The 16,550-nt window shown below is 37.5% G+C and overlaps 2 protein-coding genes across 2 annotated transcripts; both read right to left on the bottom strand.

Annotated features, from left to right (window-relative positions):
• Positions 1–68: 68 nt before the first annotated feature.
• LOC21392591 (phytochrome B) lies at positions 69–6,286 on the bottom strand. Its single transcript, XM_024174472.1, has 5 exons — positions 4,797–6,286; positions 2,802–3,709; positions 1,669–2,476; positions 1,134–1,424; positions 69–918 (listed from the first exon to the last, which is right to left on the bottom strand). The coding sequence occupies exons 1-5, from the start codon at positions 6,062–6,064 to the stop codon at positions 690–692; spliced, it is 3,504 nt and encodes a 1,167-aa protein (XP_024030240.1). The 5' UTR covers positions 6,065–6,286; the 3' UTR covers positions 69–689.
• Positions 6,287–8,423: 2,137 nt separating this feature from the next.
• Positions 8,424–15,198, bottom strand: LOC21392590 (ATP-citrate synthase beta chain protein 2). Its single transcript, XM_010111664.2, has 17 exons — positions 15,146–15,198; positions 14,785–14,887; positions 14,545–14,647; positions 14,238–14,303; positions 13,147–13,270; positions 12,532–12,666; positions 12,348–12,408; positions 11,879–11,955; positions 11,364–11,519; positions 11,146–11,274; positions 10,604–10,736; positions 10,390–10,517; positions 10,143–10,248; positions 9,969–10,045; positions 9,805–9,875; positions 9,431–9,715; positions 8,424–8,708 (listed from the first exon to the last, which is right to left on the bottom strand). The coding sequence occupies exons 2-17, from the start codon at positions 14,882–14,884 to the stop codon at positions 8,633–8,635; spliced, it is 1,827 nt and encodes a 608-aa protein (XP_010109966.2). The 5' UTR covers positions 14,885–14,887; positions 15,146–15,198; the 3' UTR covers positions 8,424–8,632.
• Between the last annotated feature and the right edge of the window lie 1,352 nt (positions 15,199–16,550).

Here is a 16,550-nt window from a genome sequence, read left to right as displayed (position 1 = left end):
TATAACTAGAGAAGCATATGTTAATATCAGTTGTCAGTCATTTATGTCACATATAATAATGCACAGAATATTGATGTTTTATTATTCCACAGTAAGATGAAATGTACAAAAAGAGGGAAAGGAGGGACCAACTCAGGAGCAGGCTACAGTACACCAACTGTTATGAGCACTCTTGAGGAAGTGAAGCACAATTTATTTAGATAGAGAGTACAATTTTTGTACAAAAAGGATTATGAGAATCTCGCGTCCAAAATCGCGACATGCTTTTGATCTTCGAAGCTTCAACAACAATCTCAGATGACCACCACTTGATCCTTAATGATGGAAAGGAAAAACAAATGGCATTACACCTCCAAATTAGCATACTGTATATCATTTATGAACATATAGTCTCTCAAGACTTAACTTGGCCTAGAAATTTTTTTTTTTTTTACTATGTTACATTGAGTAGAAAGGTTGGTGATTTGGTCATAGCGTGAGGGAAAATAGCAGGGCCAAAATGGGGTGGGAGTGATTTTTATTGAAAGCCCCTTGAACCGAATCGCTTTTGCCTCGGTTCAGGTTTGATCTATAACTAGTTATCAAAATTCAAACCATGCTCATGGTAGAGTAGACATTAGAAGAAGCATATATTCTTTTAGGGCTGATATTAGGAGAGAAGCTTAGGTGAATTTTGGGTGTCAATCAACTTAGTCATGAGTAATAATACTCTTTGAGCCTCTTCGTCGAATGGGAAGTTCAAGAATAATCAAGAAGTAACATCTTTCTGACTCTCTGATATACTGAACATCGCCATCCATGAGCTTCAAGATCTTCCTGCACATGCTCAGCCCGAGACCTTCCTGAGTCATCCATCGGCTGCTGTGGAACATATCTTGAACCAACTCGGGAGGAAGGCCTTCGCCGGGGCATACCATCCTTCACCACAAACAACATGCCAGCTTAAAATTCATTGAAAACAATAAAATCTTATTGTTTACTTGATGTAGAAATCACAATTGATTACTACATAAACTAGCATGAACAAGAATACCATATGCAGATAAGAAGACAAAGAGTTCAACATAAAGCGTATAAGTGGTTGTTATTGATTATATTTCCTTTTGAATAAGTCTAACCCCCCACAAACTTGCCTGAATTCAGTGTGAAGCAGAGTGTGACCATCATGAACTTTTAAGCTTGGACGAACGAGAATCTCAACCCAACCTTCAGGAGACGGAGCGTAACGCACCATATTCAAGAGGAATTCAGCCAGAACCTGTTGAATTCTTACTTGATCACCATAAACTGCCAATGTTTTAATCTCTTCGGGGATGTCCCGAATCAGCTGCAGATTCCTTTCCCTCAGCAATGTCGTTACTTGGCTAACAACAGCGTTTATAACACTACCAAGCAGGAACTCTGCCTTCTCAAGCTCCAACGAACTAATTCAAAATGAGGGGAAAAAAATAAAGAGTTTAACTTAATGTCTTCATTCATTGTGGAAGCTTTGTAAAAATAAATTAACAAATTTAGCAAAGAGTTTTTCCTCTTTTGTCGGGAAATAGTGTGGCGTCACCAGCGAAATTGGAAATAAAAAGACTAGTTCACAACACCATTGATTTATTTAATGATTTTATTCCCTCCAATAATCCAAAAATAAAAGGTTAGTTTTGAATAGAAACTTACCCATCTTCAATACTATCCAAATCAACATCCCTTATGATCTTCAACATTTGCTTCTCACAAGCGGCGCTCGTCTCAAGAAACTGCTTCTGATCTTCTGTTAATTCAGTTGCCTCCAAGAGTGAGTTAGTAAACCTTATACCATTCAGAGGGTTCTTTATTTCCTGGCAAATGTAGGCCAACTCTTTCATCCTAGAGAAACTTCTCTTCTCTTGTTGCCTCTGAACTTTGATGGCCTGCTGTAGCTCAGCACTCGCGATTTGCAAGAAGCAGAAGGCCCCAATGACCTGTCCCTCCATGTTAACCCTCTTGTTCGCCGTCAAGAGAACCTGCACGTATTTCCCATCCTGGTCAAAGAACGAGAAGGGAAACTTGTCTGTGTCCTGCCCTTCAATGGCATTGTGCAAAACAATCATGAATTTTGTCAAAGCATCTGGACCCTTTAGCCGGCAACAACTACCGAAAATCTCTCCGACCAACATCTTCCCGATGATCTCCTCTTTAGACCATCCGGTGAGTTTCTCCATCGCAGTGTTCCACTCTGAACAACATGTGTTGTCATCTGATGCAAATATGGGAGGTATAAGAGGATTGGGGCTATGAACAATGGCCTTGTAATCGCCTTGTATGTTAATGAATTTGTCCATTACCACTTTTTGGCCAGTCACATCCTGCCCAACAAAGCAAACTCCAACTATATTGTCTGTGTAATCCCGGCTAGAACAAGCATTGACCACAACAAAAACAGGTTTGTTATGGTGTTCCGCGCCAAATCTCCTCATCTTTATCTCTATGTTCTTATCCTCTTCCCCTGCATTATAAAACTTTAAAGTGACGAATTGTTCACCGTGTTACTTAATAAGCTCTTAAACCAGCTATTTTCAAATTTACTAACAAAATTTCTGTCAAATTTCAGTCACTTCACCTCCAAGTTTAATGAATTTGTCCATTAAACATGACTTCCTCTGAAGAAGGATCATTGTAAATATTGCAATTTTTTTCCAAAAAAAATAATAAAAAGAAAATACTTCATTTTTTTCTTCCAAATGGCCCAACTCTCATGGATGGTTTATAGATAAAGTTCTGGAATTGAGGGAAAAAAAAAAAAGAAAAGATGATCGGTATATAAGAAATACCCCTTAAAGCCCGGTAAAGGAGTTCTTCAACAGTTTCGCTAGATTCTTTATAAACAAGATCATAGACCAAGGACTTCCCCATTGCTTCCTCAATAGAGAGCCCCGTCAACTCTGCAACCTTTGCATTCCAACCGTTTATGCGCCCCTCGACATCCACAGCAAATATCGGCACAGTCGCTGTCTCTATCAACCTCACCATTTCCCTCGCAACTGAGCTCAGCTCATCCATCCCTTGCAGCTCCAGGTCCCCGAGCTGAGCATTAACAACAGCCTTCGAATTACTCTCCTTAGCATCCCTAAATGAGTCACGCAGAATGAGTTGCAAAGAATGTATTGCGTCCATCTCTGCGTTCTCCCATGGTAGGCTTCGGCTCTTCACCACCTCCAGGAAGGCCTTGAATGAGGATCGAGGGTGCATCCTCTGGCCATCATCCTTGTCCTGGGGGTGATGCTTTGCACCACCCCATTTGATCTCCTTTGCAGTGTGGGACCGAAACCAGAACAGAAAATCCTTCTTGGTGATGTAAGCCACAGCCATGCCACAAACCGCATCTCCTAGCGTGGCTGCACCGGGATATCCAGCATCGGCCAAGCTGTCTGTGCTCAGTCCCGTCGAATCCCCATGAAAAGCCAGCAGCCACTCCACAATGTCCTTAATCTGCGCCTCCGTCGGGGTCACCCCAAGAGGGTAGTACTTCCCTTGGTAGTAAAGCGCAGCCCCATCACACTTCACCAAGTCCATAATACTAGGACTCTGAGTAACAATCCCAGTTGGAGAATCCCTTAGAAGCATATCACACAACAAAGTTTGAGTCCTCAAAACATGTTTTTCGGACATTTGGGATGCCAATTGCAACTCCATGTTCAGTTGCAGCCCAAAAGCCTGCATCAAAAACTCACAAGCATACCTGATGCAGAATTAAGAGAAAAGATACATAATGGAGATAGATAAACAGAATCAACAGAGATCAGATAGCAATTATACGGAGAATAAGAACTCAAAGAGGAGGGAATCTGAAAATATTGATAACATTCATTCACCAACCAAGTCCGGATTCAAAGTACAATTACTAAGCCTATATAAATAATGACATAAACTTGACCAAACCTAAATAATTCGGACGAATAAACATAATGTTGAATTCCTTATTATTTATACCTTATAGAGTGTCTGGATAGTTTCACTTAGTGAGGTCCACTTATTAAACGTGGTTGTTACCTCCTCCTGAAGACTCTTGTGATCGATCTGTGCATGAGTTTTATTTGTTCTGTTTTCGTGTATTTTATCAAAAATATTTTATAAAGCGTCATTACCTCAAAGGGAAACGAATACACTTAAGCAGAAATATGGTGGCAAACAACCAAACCCCAGAAATTCATATTGTTCCTTCCACCAATGGCAACCTCAATCTACACTCAGGGAAAAAATTCAAAAGGAGGGAATCTAAAAATCCAATAATTCAATCATTCATCAATCCAACCTAATAATACTATAAAAGTCAGAATTCAAAAGGAGGGAATCTAAAAATCCATTGATGAATGAATCATTCATTCATCAATCAAACCTAATAATACAACAACAACAACAAACAAACAAACCTTAATCCCAACTTAATTGGAGTCGGCTATATGGATTTCACTTTTCCACACGGCTCTGTTCGAAATTATACTTTCCTGAAGGCCTAGATCTAGAATGTCTTTCCTAACGACTTCGGTCCACGTAATTCTTGGCCTACCCCTCACTCTCCTAGTATTAGGTATAAGAATGTCCTCCCAAGCACGAACTGGTGCTTCTAGCGGTCTACGTTGGACATGCCCGAACCACCTCAAGCGGCCTTCGCGCACCTTATCTTCTATTGGTGCTACACCTACTTTATTACGAATAACTTCATTCCTTATACAATCCATTCTCGTATGGCCACTCATCCATCTTAACATAATAACAAGACAATAAACTTAACCAAACCTCAACAATCCTAAATTCCTAACCATTACCTCAAAGGGAAAGGAATACACCTAGCTGAAGTATGATGACAAACGACCAACCCCCACAACTTCATGGAATTCCTCCCACCAATGGATGAAGCAGCTTCCTCTTCACTCCCATTCATAATAACCGCCAAAACCAAAGAAGCAATAGACCCCATATTAGCCATATACTGAGTGTGACAACCATGAGGAGCTCTAAGTGTAGACCCCACAAGACAAAGAGGTTGCATTAGCCCCTCATCTTGCACAACCCTGACCAAAGAAGCATGGCAATCCACAATCATCCTCACCCTGTTCTGCTTGAACAAGAACCGTGACGCCTGCGGGATATCGGTCGAGGGATAGTGAAGCCCAATGTAGGGCTGTAAATCAGCTCGTTTGCTCTCAGCCACAACCTCACCGTGCTCATCCTCATGAAACTTGTACACCATCACTCTATCATACCCGGTAAGCTCCCTAACACTCTCCACAACAGTGTCGCACAACAATTTGATGTCCCCGCCGGGGAGAGACTGCAAATTGGATATCGCCCGCACGGCGAGCTTCTGCGACTGGACCGCCCCGGCGATGGATAGAGCGGGATCCTCCGTCCTCGCGGGCTCCAAATCTATAACCACACCAACGTCCACTCTATGGAGAATTGCGTAAAAAGGCTTTCCTGAACTCTTGGAGTGAATCCAAACCGGGTTGAGGAGAGTGATTTCGCGGGCGGCGAAGGCCTTTTCGAGGAGGATGGAACTGGAAGGCGTGAAGAGTGTCCGTACGTCAGTGCCAATGGTTAATAAACGGTCGGTTTCGGTCGGTTTTTCTGATAAGTTGGGGACAGTTATGGAGTACGAAGGGGAGTTGCTGTTGTGGTTGAGGCCGAGCATGTCGGCTGTGTTTTCGGAGAAGGCGATGAGGCGGAAAGTGGGCTCGTGGACGGCGAGGGTGCAGCCGAAGGGCTGGATGTGGCCGCCGCGCTGGATTTTGGAGAGGTAACCGGTGATCTCTTGCTCGTCAGGGGTGGTCGTGGAGGTCTTTATTATTGACTGCGAGTAGTTGAACGACCGACCGGACTCGCCCGACTGCTCGAAAACTGCGTGCAGTCGGGCGTCCAGAGTGTACTGGGCTACTGCTTTCGACATGTTCACGGACTCGGTCGGCTGCTGCTGCTGCTGCTGCTGATGATGATGGTGTTGATGGTGTTGATGATGTTGATGATGATGGGAAGAAATTCGGGTGTTGGGAGGTGAGGAGGACTGGGAATGAGCTGCTCTGCTTCCTGATGCCATTGTTGTTTGTTTTTTGAGTTTTTTTTTTTTTGTTGGATTTTTTTTTTTTTTTTGGGTTTTGAATTTAATGGGGTTGGATCTTAGGATGTTTGGTTTTTGACAGCATAGTTTTGGGGTTTTATTAGTTTTATTAATTTTTTCTTGGGTTTATTTTCTTCAGATTCTTTCTGTACTAGATCAGAAAAAGAAGAAGAAGAAGAAGAGAGCGTGTCTTTGATTGGAGGGTTGTTGTTGTTCTTTGGGGGGAGGTTTTTTATTTTTTATTTTTTATTTTTTATTTATTTTTTATTTTTTATTTGTTTTTTGAATTTAATGGCTTTTTGTGGAGTAGGATGGAGCATATGAACAAGAAAAGTTAATTTGGTTTCGCCTTCTTTCTCCTTTTTCTCTCTTTAACTGAGAAGAGGGAACTAGGAGGTGAATGAAGTGACACTTTTTTTTTTCAGCCCCTTTTTTTTTTTTTTAAAAGATATTTTCTTTCTTTGTTTTTGATCTCTCCTCTTTTGTGTTTTTTTTTTTTTTGGGATAAAAAATGAAAAAAAAAAGAAAGAAAAGAGGAATTTACTTGTGGGCAAAAACAGAGCAATGGTGAAGGGAATATCAAGGAAGGACATTTTGATTGGTGGTCCTGCATAGTCTTGGGCCATGCAAGGACAAATACATATTGACACTACAGATTTTTTTTTTCTCTTTATTTTATTTTATTTTATTTTTATTTTATCTTCTTTGTCAAATTGCCATTTTTGCCTTCCCAACATTTAAATCTCACTAACTTCTATAAGTGAGTTTCAGTTTCTTCAGATGCCAAAGTAGTTAAAAGTAAATTAAGTAAAATATTAGTACATATCTTAAGATTATTATAGGATTTAGCTGATCATGTGTCTTATATAATAGTGATTTCAAAAAGGGCAAAAACATGTTCAACAATATGATATCATACTTCTGAGCAGACCCCCAAAAAAGGTATTGTAATTGGGTCTTTCCTGTTTTCTATTTATAGAACTACTAGTCTATCTGGCGCCGCATTTGGTTTTCGATTTTTAGTAACTAGTAAGCATAATATAACCCAAAAAACAAAAAAACAAACAAACAAAATGATAATATAATATAATAAATAAAAGGGTCATTCCCTTCTTCAGCTTTTGACCAAAAGAGTCACATTCAAATTCTTTTGTGTTTTAGCAAAAGGGGAAGGAAGAAACTCTAATGTCTCGTAATATGATTTTTAGTACTATTTTAGGATCATTTTCTTATGTTAACCTCGGTCACTTCGCGGATTTGAGTTTTTAATTCGAGCTGAAATGTGACATTTTTTGAGAGCTTTTCACTGTAGCAGAAAAAGTTAAATGTGATATTTTCTGAAAATTTTTTACTGTAGAAATATAAAACTGAAAACTCAAATCGGTGAAATGAACGAGACTTTATGTTTTTCTCTTCAATTCACGTCAGTAGACTCCACATATTTTATCGTCACTTTTACATTTACATCTAAGATTATGTATTTTTACTTTCTAATATTTGTGTCGCGAATTTTTCTCGTAGCACATTAGAAATTCTTGTATTTTCTTATTCAAGGGGGAGATTTTTTTTAATTGAGATCTCCTCACCCATTTTGTGAAATATTTAAAAAAAAAAACGTGAAATATTCTTTTAAAATGAAAATTGAATATTCCTACTTCCCAAGTACTTCGAGCTGAGATGTGACATTTTCTGAGAGCTTTACACTGTAGCAGAAAAAGTTAAATGTGATATTTTCTGAGAGCTTTTTACTGTAAAATATAAAACTGAAAACTCGAATCGGTGAAATAAATGAGACTTTATGTTTTTCTCTTCGATTCACGTCAATAGACTCCACATATTTTATCATCACTTTTACATTTACATTTAAGATTATGTATTTTTACTTTCTAATATTTGTGTCGCGAATTTTTCTCTGTAGCACATTAGAAATTCGTGTATTTTCTTATTCAAGGGGGAGATTTTTTTAATTGAGATCTCCTCACCCATTTTGTGAAATATTTAATAAAAAAAAAAACGTGAAATATTCTTTTAAAATGAAAATTGAATATTCCTACTTCCCAAGTACTTGATACAAACAGTGGTAATGTGGGCTTAATGTGTATAACAAAATATATATTCCTACAATACTTTTTAAGCCAGAATGTAGCAACTTTTTTTTTTTTTAAGGTTTGCTAGATTTCAATTTTTAGGCACCATGCTAAGTCCCTTTGGGACAACTTTAAGCCAAAATATATTTTTGATCTGCCAAAATATATTTTCTTAATATTAGTTTATTTTAAAGGAGAGAGAAAGAAAGAAACATGGGCAAATGGGTTTGCTTTGAGAGGATTTTGTCCTTGTGAACTTATTTGTTCGTTTATTTATTTATTTTGTTGTAAACTTACAGATAACATTACTAGGCTCTGCCATTAGCAGCACAAACACTAACCTAACAAGAGAAGTAATCACCTCAATGAATTGGAGACTCAAAAAATCCGAAAAAACAATGCTCGGGTAAAGTAGGAGGGCGTATGCGTAGCACGCGCGATTGACGATGACCGGAAGTTCTCACTTGGCGTAGAGAACGTCCTCCCACGGGTGGTGGTAGAGCAGCTGCTTCAATCTCTTCTGGTCAAAGGTGTGCCTGATTTTGCCAAGTGAGAGCAATTAGTAACAAGGAACCAAGTATAGGAACCGTTATGAAAAGGAAAATGGTACACATGAAATTAAAATATAACTTATTAGTGGTAAAAATAAAAACTGTGACAAATTAGTAATTTCGGTTTCACATAATTGCGGAATTTGACACATATGCATACATGAATATTTCATTATACAACTATGAAACATGAAACTAAAGTGTTATTAGAGGTTAAAAAAAAAAGTTTTGTAACGGTAACTTCAATTTTACTGAACTGCAGAAATTTGACATATATGCATATGTGATTTTTCATCATAGATATCATAGCACTTACAGAAAATGAATGAGAAATTAAACAGAAGATTGTTTGTTCTATGCTTAGCAATCTGGCCCAGTAATGGGCCAATGCTTGTCTGTTTTCTTTTCCCCATACATCCCCTTCCCCCTTAAAAACGATAAAGAAATGCCACAGCCAGGTATCTAAAACGGTAAAAATCCCCAAAAGTTGAAACTGACTTCTTTTGTCACTATCAAGTCATGTTTCAATGAAATAGGACCATCTAATCTGTTATGGACCACAAAAAAAAAAAAAAAAAAATTTAAGCACGTATTCCTTTGGGGATAAAAAAGGCGAGTTAAGGTCGTAATCTTGTCTGTTGATACAACATAAGGAACAATGCAAACAATCTGGATAAGAATTTTTTTTTTAGAAGTAAGAAACTCACCCAATAAGACCAATGGAACGTGCCAAGACGAATAGCCCGTTCAGATAGCCAATCTCGACGATCTCATCGATTTCTTGTTTGGTGAACATTCCACTGCCAGCAAGGAGATCCAAGAAGAGGGTCCCGATTGCACCATCCACGTTAAGGACCAGGTTGTTTGCCTTTGAGAGGGTGTAGGCTTCAACTTGCATTGCGTATTCCATGTACTTGACGGAGGGGAAATGCGTGCGCGCGAACCTTTGGAGAAGCTCTACTCTCTTGTCTTTGTTGCCACCTTTCTTGGTCCTTTTGCCAAACAAAATATTCCAAAAACTCAAATTTGTAGTGTGACAAATAAATTTTTAGTTATTCATATTCTTAACACGACCTGTTACCTGTTCCCGATTCCTGGCACGCGAATACCCTTCTTCTTCATACTTTCAGCGAATTCATATGGCGTAAGATTCTGGAAAAAGACAGTGAGCGTAAACACACTATTAAAGTGGTAAGGCACAAGTTTAAACTGAGGGTAATCATAGAGTTCATCATAGCTTCTTACCTTGTCACATGCATCCTTGAAGTATCTAGCAGAATCGTCAATGGCACCACCGAATCGAGGACCAATAGTGAGCAAACCTGTTTCAGAAAATCATCTTTCATTGCTCCATTACACTAACATCACCAGTGTTTTAGAATTCCGGGTCAATGAACCGTTTCAACGGCTTAAATGTACCTGACACAAGGCTCGAAACAAGATCCTTTCCAGCCCTAGCTGTTACTATAGTGTTGTGAGCACCCGAGATGCAGGGACCATGGTCGGCGCATAACACAATGCATATCTATGCAGTCATATGATGTATTAGTTCAATAGCTAGAATAAACAACTTCCCTTTGAGAACCAGAAGCTAAACATTAAATGAACAAAATTTTGCATGAGGGAAAAAATGTAAATAAAGCCTTCATACAATTAAGCAGTCTACCTCAATAAAATGAGTACAGTAACGAGGAAGGCTGCGCTTGAACCATAATAGAGAGATAACATCACCGACGCCGTAGCCCTGCTCAACAATGGAAGACATAGGTACACCAGCATAGCAAGGCTCCTCACCTGCAAATTGTTCAGAAGTAGAACACAATGTTATGTTTGACAAACATCCTACAAGAAGGGAAGAACATAACAGATTTACTTAATACCTCTGACGTCGGAGATTGTGCAAACAATGTGGGTTGGAGCGCGAACTTTTCCACTCTTAATAGCAGTGCTTAGATCTTCAGGAATTTGTGGAGGCTTCACTTCCTTCACAGGTGTAATCTTTCCCTCTTCAACCTAAGAAATTCATTCAAATGTGTATACTTTAGAAGTGTAGGAGTGTACGTGCAACTCTAGTTTGAAAATTTACTGAGTTGTCTACATTCACCGTGTTTAGTTAGCTGGTTCAAATTAATGTTGATTTGAACTGTGTGCTTTGAATTGCAATCCAAGTTGGTGTTTGGATGTGCTATGAAAGTGTAAGTCTGAACAAGGAATCAACTCTAAATTTGTGTTAGGGAGAGAAGTCAACTCTAAATTAGGCAGTTCAACTCAGTTTGAACTGGCCAAATGCCAGTTCAAGCTTTGCTCACCATTCGGAGTAAGTTGAACTGGTGAAACTAACGGAGGCTCAATCCTTTTGCAGGTTAGAGAAACTGCAACAACACATACAGGCATGTGAAAGCTCAATGCACACTGAACTAACCAATTTCTCAAACGTTTCCTTGATTGCGGTTTCAAGGGCTTCATAAGAAGTAGGAACAACGGCTCCTGCATCCCTTAGTGCTTGATTCTTTGCTTGTGCGGACTCCATTTCACCACCACTTTTAGCACCCTGGATTGCATAACATGACAAAGATCAAGCACGGTAAACTTTCAACCGTCAACGAAAGATTGCGCAAGGGAAGTAGAGTTGGAACTTACAGCATGACCGAATTGCACTTCGGATTTGAAAAGCCGTGCACAAGTTCCACTAACCCAAGCAACCACAGGTTTGTTCACCTTCCCTTGTTTGAGAGCTTCAACCAGGGAATACTCATCTCGTCCGCCAAGCTCCCCGAGTACAACCATCATCTTAACCTGAGCCAGATTTTGAAAATCGGATTAGAGAATGGACAATGAACAAAACAGAAGAACAAGGTCCAGCATGAGACAATCTTCTTTAATCATGCAATTCAAAGTCAGAACTAGGATTATTTTCACCAGAAATGAAAATACTAGCATTGTCGTCAACTGAGAAACATCACTTTGCACCAGATAAGCAGAAACATATGTCTACATATCTTTCTATAAAATTTATATATGTATGCACACATTTATTCATAATTATCATGCAACATTAGTACATATGTGGTTTGGATGGCCCTCTCTGGGCTCTAAGTACTTCGAAAACGAAACAAACAGAAAGGAAAATCCGAGGCACGTGAGAAATAACATACTTGTGGAATATTGTTAAACCGCAAAACATGATCAGAAAGGGTGGATCCTGGAAACACATCTCCTCCGATAGCAATACCTACAAAGATCCAACATGGCCATAGTTTGTTACATCCCAAGTCTGCACGCGGTACGCAAAACGAACGTAAAATCATAAAGCAAACCTGTTACAAACTCATTAGGCATAATTCACCCTTACAAAACTGGCTTGCAAGAGGAGGGGACCCAAGAGCTTATAAACCCACTAGCTAATTATCTTGCATTTAGGGCCTGTTTAGTTCGCTGATTCGAGTTGAGATATGATTTTAGGTGAGAGCTTTTTACTGTAGTAAAAAAGTTAGATGTGACTATTTCTGAAAGCTTTTTACTGTAGCAAAACTCGAATTTTAAACTCGAATCGGTAAAATGAACGGGGACTTATTTTCACGTGCGACTTTTAGTATCGAACAAAACCAAGAACATGGTAAATACCTTCATAGATTCCATCTGTCACACGGGCTATTGTATTGTACAGTTCATTAGACATCCCACCCTGCAATGGCCACGAATCATTATCTTCCAGAACAATATTCAAACATGACTTCCTAAATATAGTAGACAACACTCGAGCATCATAAAAATTAACTAAAGTGTTGAATTGGAATTTCTACTTAACAGATTTAGAGACAAAACCAACAGATCCAGGTCTGTACAACTTGCAGTGAATTATGTTATCAATAGTTCCAGCCGTGTCACCAATCTTAAAGGCACCAGCTTGAATGCCACCAACAGTAGCTGGGCCAATGACAACCTGAAACGCCATCAGCATCAGATTAGTACTGCTTGGGTCATTTTGCTTAGTTAGGAAATTTTTTCGCTGGGGCGTGTTCAAATAATAGTACAATTATTGTGATTTTACTATTTTTATACTTATGTAATATAAACGAATCAATCTTGTCATTGAGTTTAATTCACTTTTCAAGATTTGCATGTGAACTTATATAGTATTGCCGCATTAATTATTGATTTATGAATAATGCTAGAGGTATCAATTCCAATTTTAACTCCTGTGTACCAACTGATGCGTCATATGTGTTGTCATCTTTTTATTAGTAGATGCAATCTCTTATCATTAACTGATGTAGCAATGTTTTAAACACCTACTAATATAAAAATGACAACTCACATATCACGTCAGATAGTACACAAGAGTTGGGGTAGGCCCCAACTACGCTTAAGGTGGCTCCGTCACTGTTTGTGCATTGAGGATAACATCTGCATCAATCCTCACCTTATTGTTTGATTGTGCATAACCTATCAATTTCTTAGTGTTCGACTCCGGTACACCTTCGGCAATGATAGCCACAACTCGAATGGTTGGTTGCTTCAGTGCAGCCATGGAAGAAGCAGCAGCACTGGAAAGACGCAACATATATTGGTTGAAAAGGAACTTGTGGGGAAAAAAAAAAAAAAAATTAGAAGCCTAATACTATCAGCATTAGGTCAGTGACGGATCCAGATTTTATTTCAGTGGAGGCATAAATAATTATAAACTAAAACCAAGATATGAACTTAGGCTAAAATACAAATAAACATCAAAACTAATTTTCAAAGAAAAATAAATATATAAATGATCGATTATTACATAATAATAACGTTTCCCCAAAATTATACATGATTACAATTTTCTGTTACATTTCATCGAATAATATAAGATTAACGTTCAAATTTTAAGTTGGTGAAGGAAGTAAATAGTTTGCAAAAATTATGTGGAGAAGCAAAAGAGTGAGGCGTTAAGGTGAGAAAGAAGGAAGCAATCTAATGGATTGCAGGGTTTTTTTTTTTTCCTTTTTAATTTCAAAAATAATGCTTGATTCAGATAATAAAAACAGTAAGTATTAGACTTTATCATAAAGGAAAAAAAAAAACAGAAAAGAAAACAGAAAAAAAGAAAAAACAGAAGACTGCAAAAGCTATTATAATTGCTAGATTTATAAAAGGATTAAAAAGTCAAAGAAAAAAAGGAAAGAAAAACACTAAAAATTTTACGACGCCTTTTAATACTCCTAAAAGTTTTTTTAAAAAGGAAACAAATAAAAGAAAGAATAATTAACCAACTTTAGACTATCTAAGGAAAAATATAAAGACTTAAGCGAAGGAGCATTGAGATTCTTGACGGTTTATCATAAATAATTTGAGTGATATAGATGGATTTTCAGCGGGTGTACATGCTTATATAAATTCGTCCTTGTACATAAATAATTTTTTTTTTTTTTTAGGGTTTTCGTAATAACGAGAGACACAAAAACAACGATGACTTTTTCAGTGGGGGCACGTACCCCTACTGAATCCTATACATGTCCGTCCCATTTAGGTAGTTACCTTCTAAATGAAGCGAAGTTGATAAAGACATCAGCCGTGGGATGTGCAGTACAAGCTGCTTCAATGCTGCAAAAAGTTAATCAATATGAAAGATTAGGCAATCTTAAAATCAGAAACATTGTTTCCCCAACATCTACAAAATCTATAGAATCTTCAACATGGAAGGAAGGAAAAAAGACACTTCTTCTGTTTGTGTGATTGTTATTATGTACAGCATTTTAGTTTGTCTCCTGAAATTCTATTCACCAAACAAAGTTGTGCAAGTATGAATGGATTACAGGAACAGAATAGGAGACTCATGACATACGTCGAATGCACCGGGATGGCGATCTCCTCTTGCCCGAAAAACAGCTTCTGAAATCCTTCCGAACCCGGGTCAATGATCCCAGCAACTGAAGGTGTTTCCCTCCCTGCAGTCACATCAACGTTAACATTTGTGTTACATTTTCTGCTGAAAGAATCCAACAAAGCCAATAAACTAATCAGGGACTATCTAAGAAAACAAATGTAAAGACGGGTTTGTGGTGGAAACTAATCTTATACATACCACAAAGGAAATCAAAGTCAAGCATCCGTTGGATGGGCAGCTGCTTGCAGTTGTAGAACAATGCCTGCGTAGTGCGCGAGAATAGCTGCCCGGTGGCCATAGCCTACGACCGAACAGAACTTGCATAGCCAAGTTAGCGTGCCAATATTAAATTTTAGCATTTAAGTAAAAAAAAAAAAAAAAAAAAAAAAAATTACTCTCCACCGCAATGCTATTTTTTTATATTAAATATAACATAAGCTATACTTGATGTCAAATTTCATAAGACCGCGACCATTCAACAGAACCAAACCTATTTTCGATGTATATATAAGACATAATTCTACAGTTTCTAGTTACAACTATTTGATTGACTAATTACCTGAGCAATGGAAATGTAATCAGCCGAACTAGAGAGAGAGAGAGAGAGGGAATGAGAAGTGAATGCTGGAATGGAGGAAGAGAAGCCAAGGGGATACATTTATATGGAGAGAGTTAGGTCAATTACTAATTACCTCACATTATTTATCAATAAAAAAGGGGGGGAACCAGTAACCACAACACTTTATTTGATTGACTTAATTAGCGCATGTGAGTACTGATGATCTAGCCATTCAAAAAAAAAAAAAAAAAAAAAAGGTCTCAGGGGCACTTAGGCTGAAGAAAAAAATGAAAAATTTAACATTAAGAGTGTATGAGTATATATTTACTTCTTACTCTTGATAAATGCTCTTTTACTAGTGTAATTATTTGACTAAAAAAATTATAAATCAATAGTAAAGAGTAAAAATTCTTACTCGTACATTTTAAAAAGGTATTTATTAAGATTATCATAAGATGAACGAGGTGAACATTGGATCTTATCTATGGCCCCATTTTACGTGACTTATGTTTCCATTATTGTCTGGTGTCCTATAATATTGTTCAATTAGAAAAGAAAAAAATTTTAGGAATGAGGTGATTTTTGTGAACCTTAATAGTGTTGTGGAAGCTATCTTAGCGTTATCTATTAGAAAATTATAATAGCAATATGCGGAGGAAAATGTTGCATTAATACACGTTTTAAAAAAAAAAAAAAAAAGTAGCACAAACAATGGCTTAAATATTATTTCGAACACACGTATAAATACTAGTCTGTTTTAATGCCAATGGTCATCTCTCTTCAGTTAGAAAAGAGAAAAAAAAAATTCTAAATTTGTCTATTAGTTCAAAACATTAATATTTCATTTCTTTTTTTTGTTGTGAAAAGATTTCATTTTATTTCATTTATGTGTGAGTTATATAGGAATTGAATCAGCCCGTTTCTTTTGCGTTTCTTCTATGGGATTTGGGAGTAAATGGCTGTTTTTTAAGGTGTTTTGTAGTAAACGGCCGAAGTTTTCGATAGTTAAGAAAATTAACATTTTTTGTTTACTTTATTTTTGCTGATTTACTCGTTTATCATTGGTTGTCATGACTTATTACTGATTACCTATTGTAGAAAAAACGAGCATTTTCTCAAAAAAAAAAATAATAATAAAAGTTCGACCTTAAAAAGGAAAAGTGGCCAAAAAAGCTATATTACCCTATTTTCTCTTCTTTTTAATTTCAGTAAATAACCCTGACGATGAGAACCAATATCACAGGTTTTCTTCTACCAAACACTCTTATTTTCAATGATTGCAAAGAAAAGCTTAGAAGACGTATCCAATCAATTTTTAATAATTATTCCCCAAGTTATTCACCAAAAGAAAATAATTATTATAATTATTATTATTCCCCACGTTGCAATAGGAATTTTTAGCTCT

This window comes from Morus notabilis, unplaced genomic scaffold, assembly GCF_000414095.1.
Source record: "Morus notabilis unplaced genomic scaffold, ASM41409v2 Scaffold1296, whole genome shotgun sequence".
NCBI classification, from domain to species: domain Eukaryota; kingdom Viridiplantae; phylum Streptophyta; class Magnoliopsida; order Rosales; family Moraceae; genus Morus; species Morus notabilis.
The sequence above is the reverse complement of the archived record's forward strand: the minus strand, read 5'-3'. Positions and strand labels throughout refer to the sequence as shown.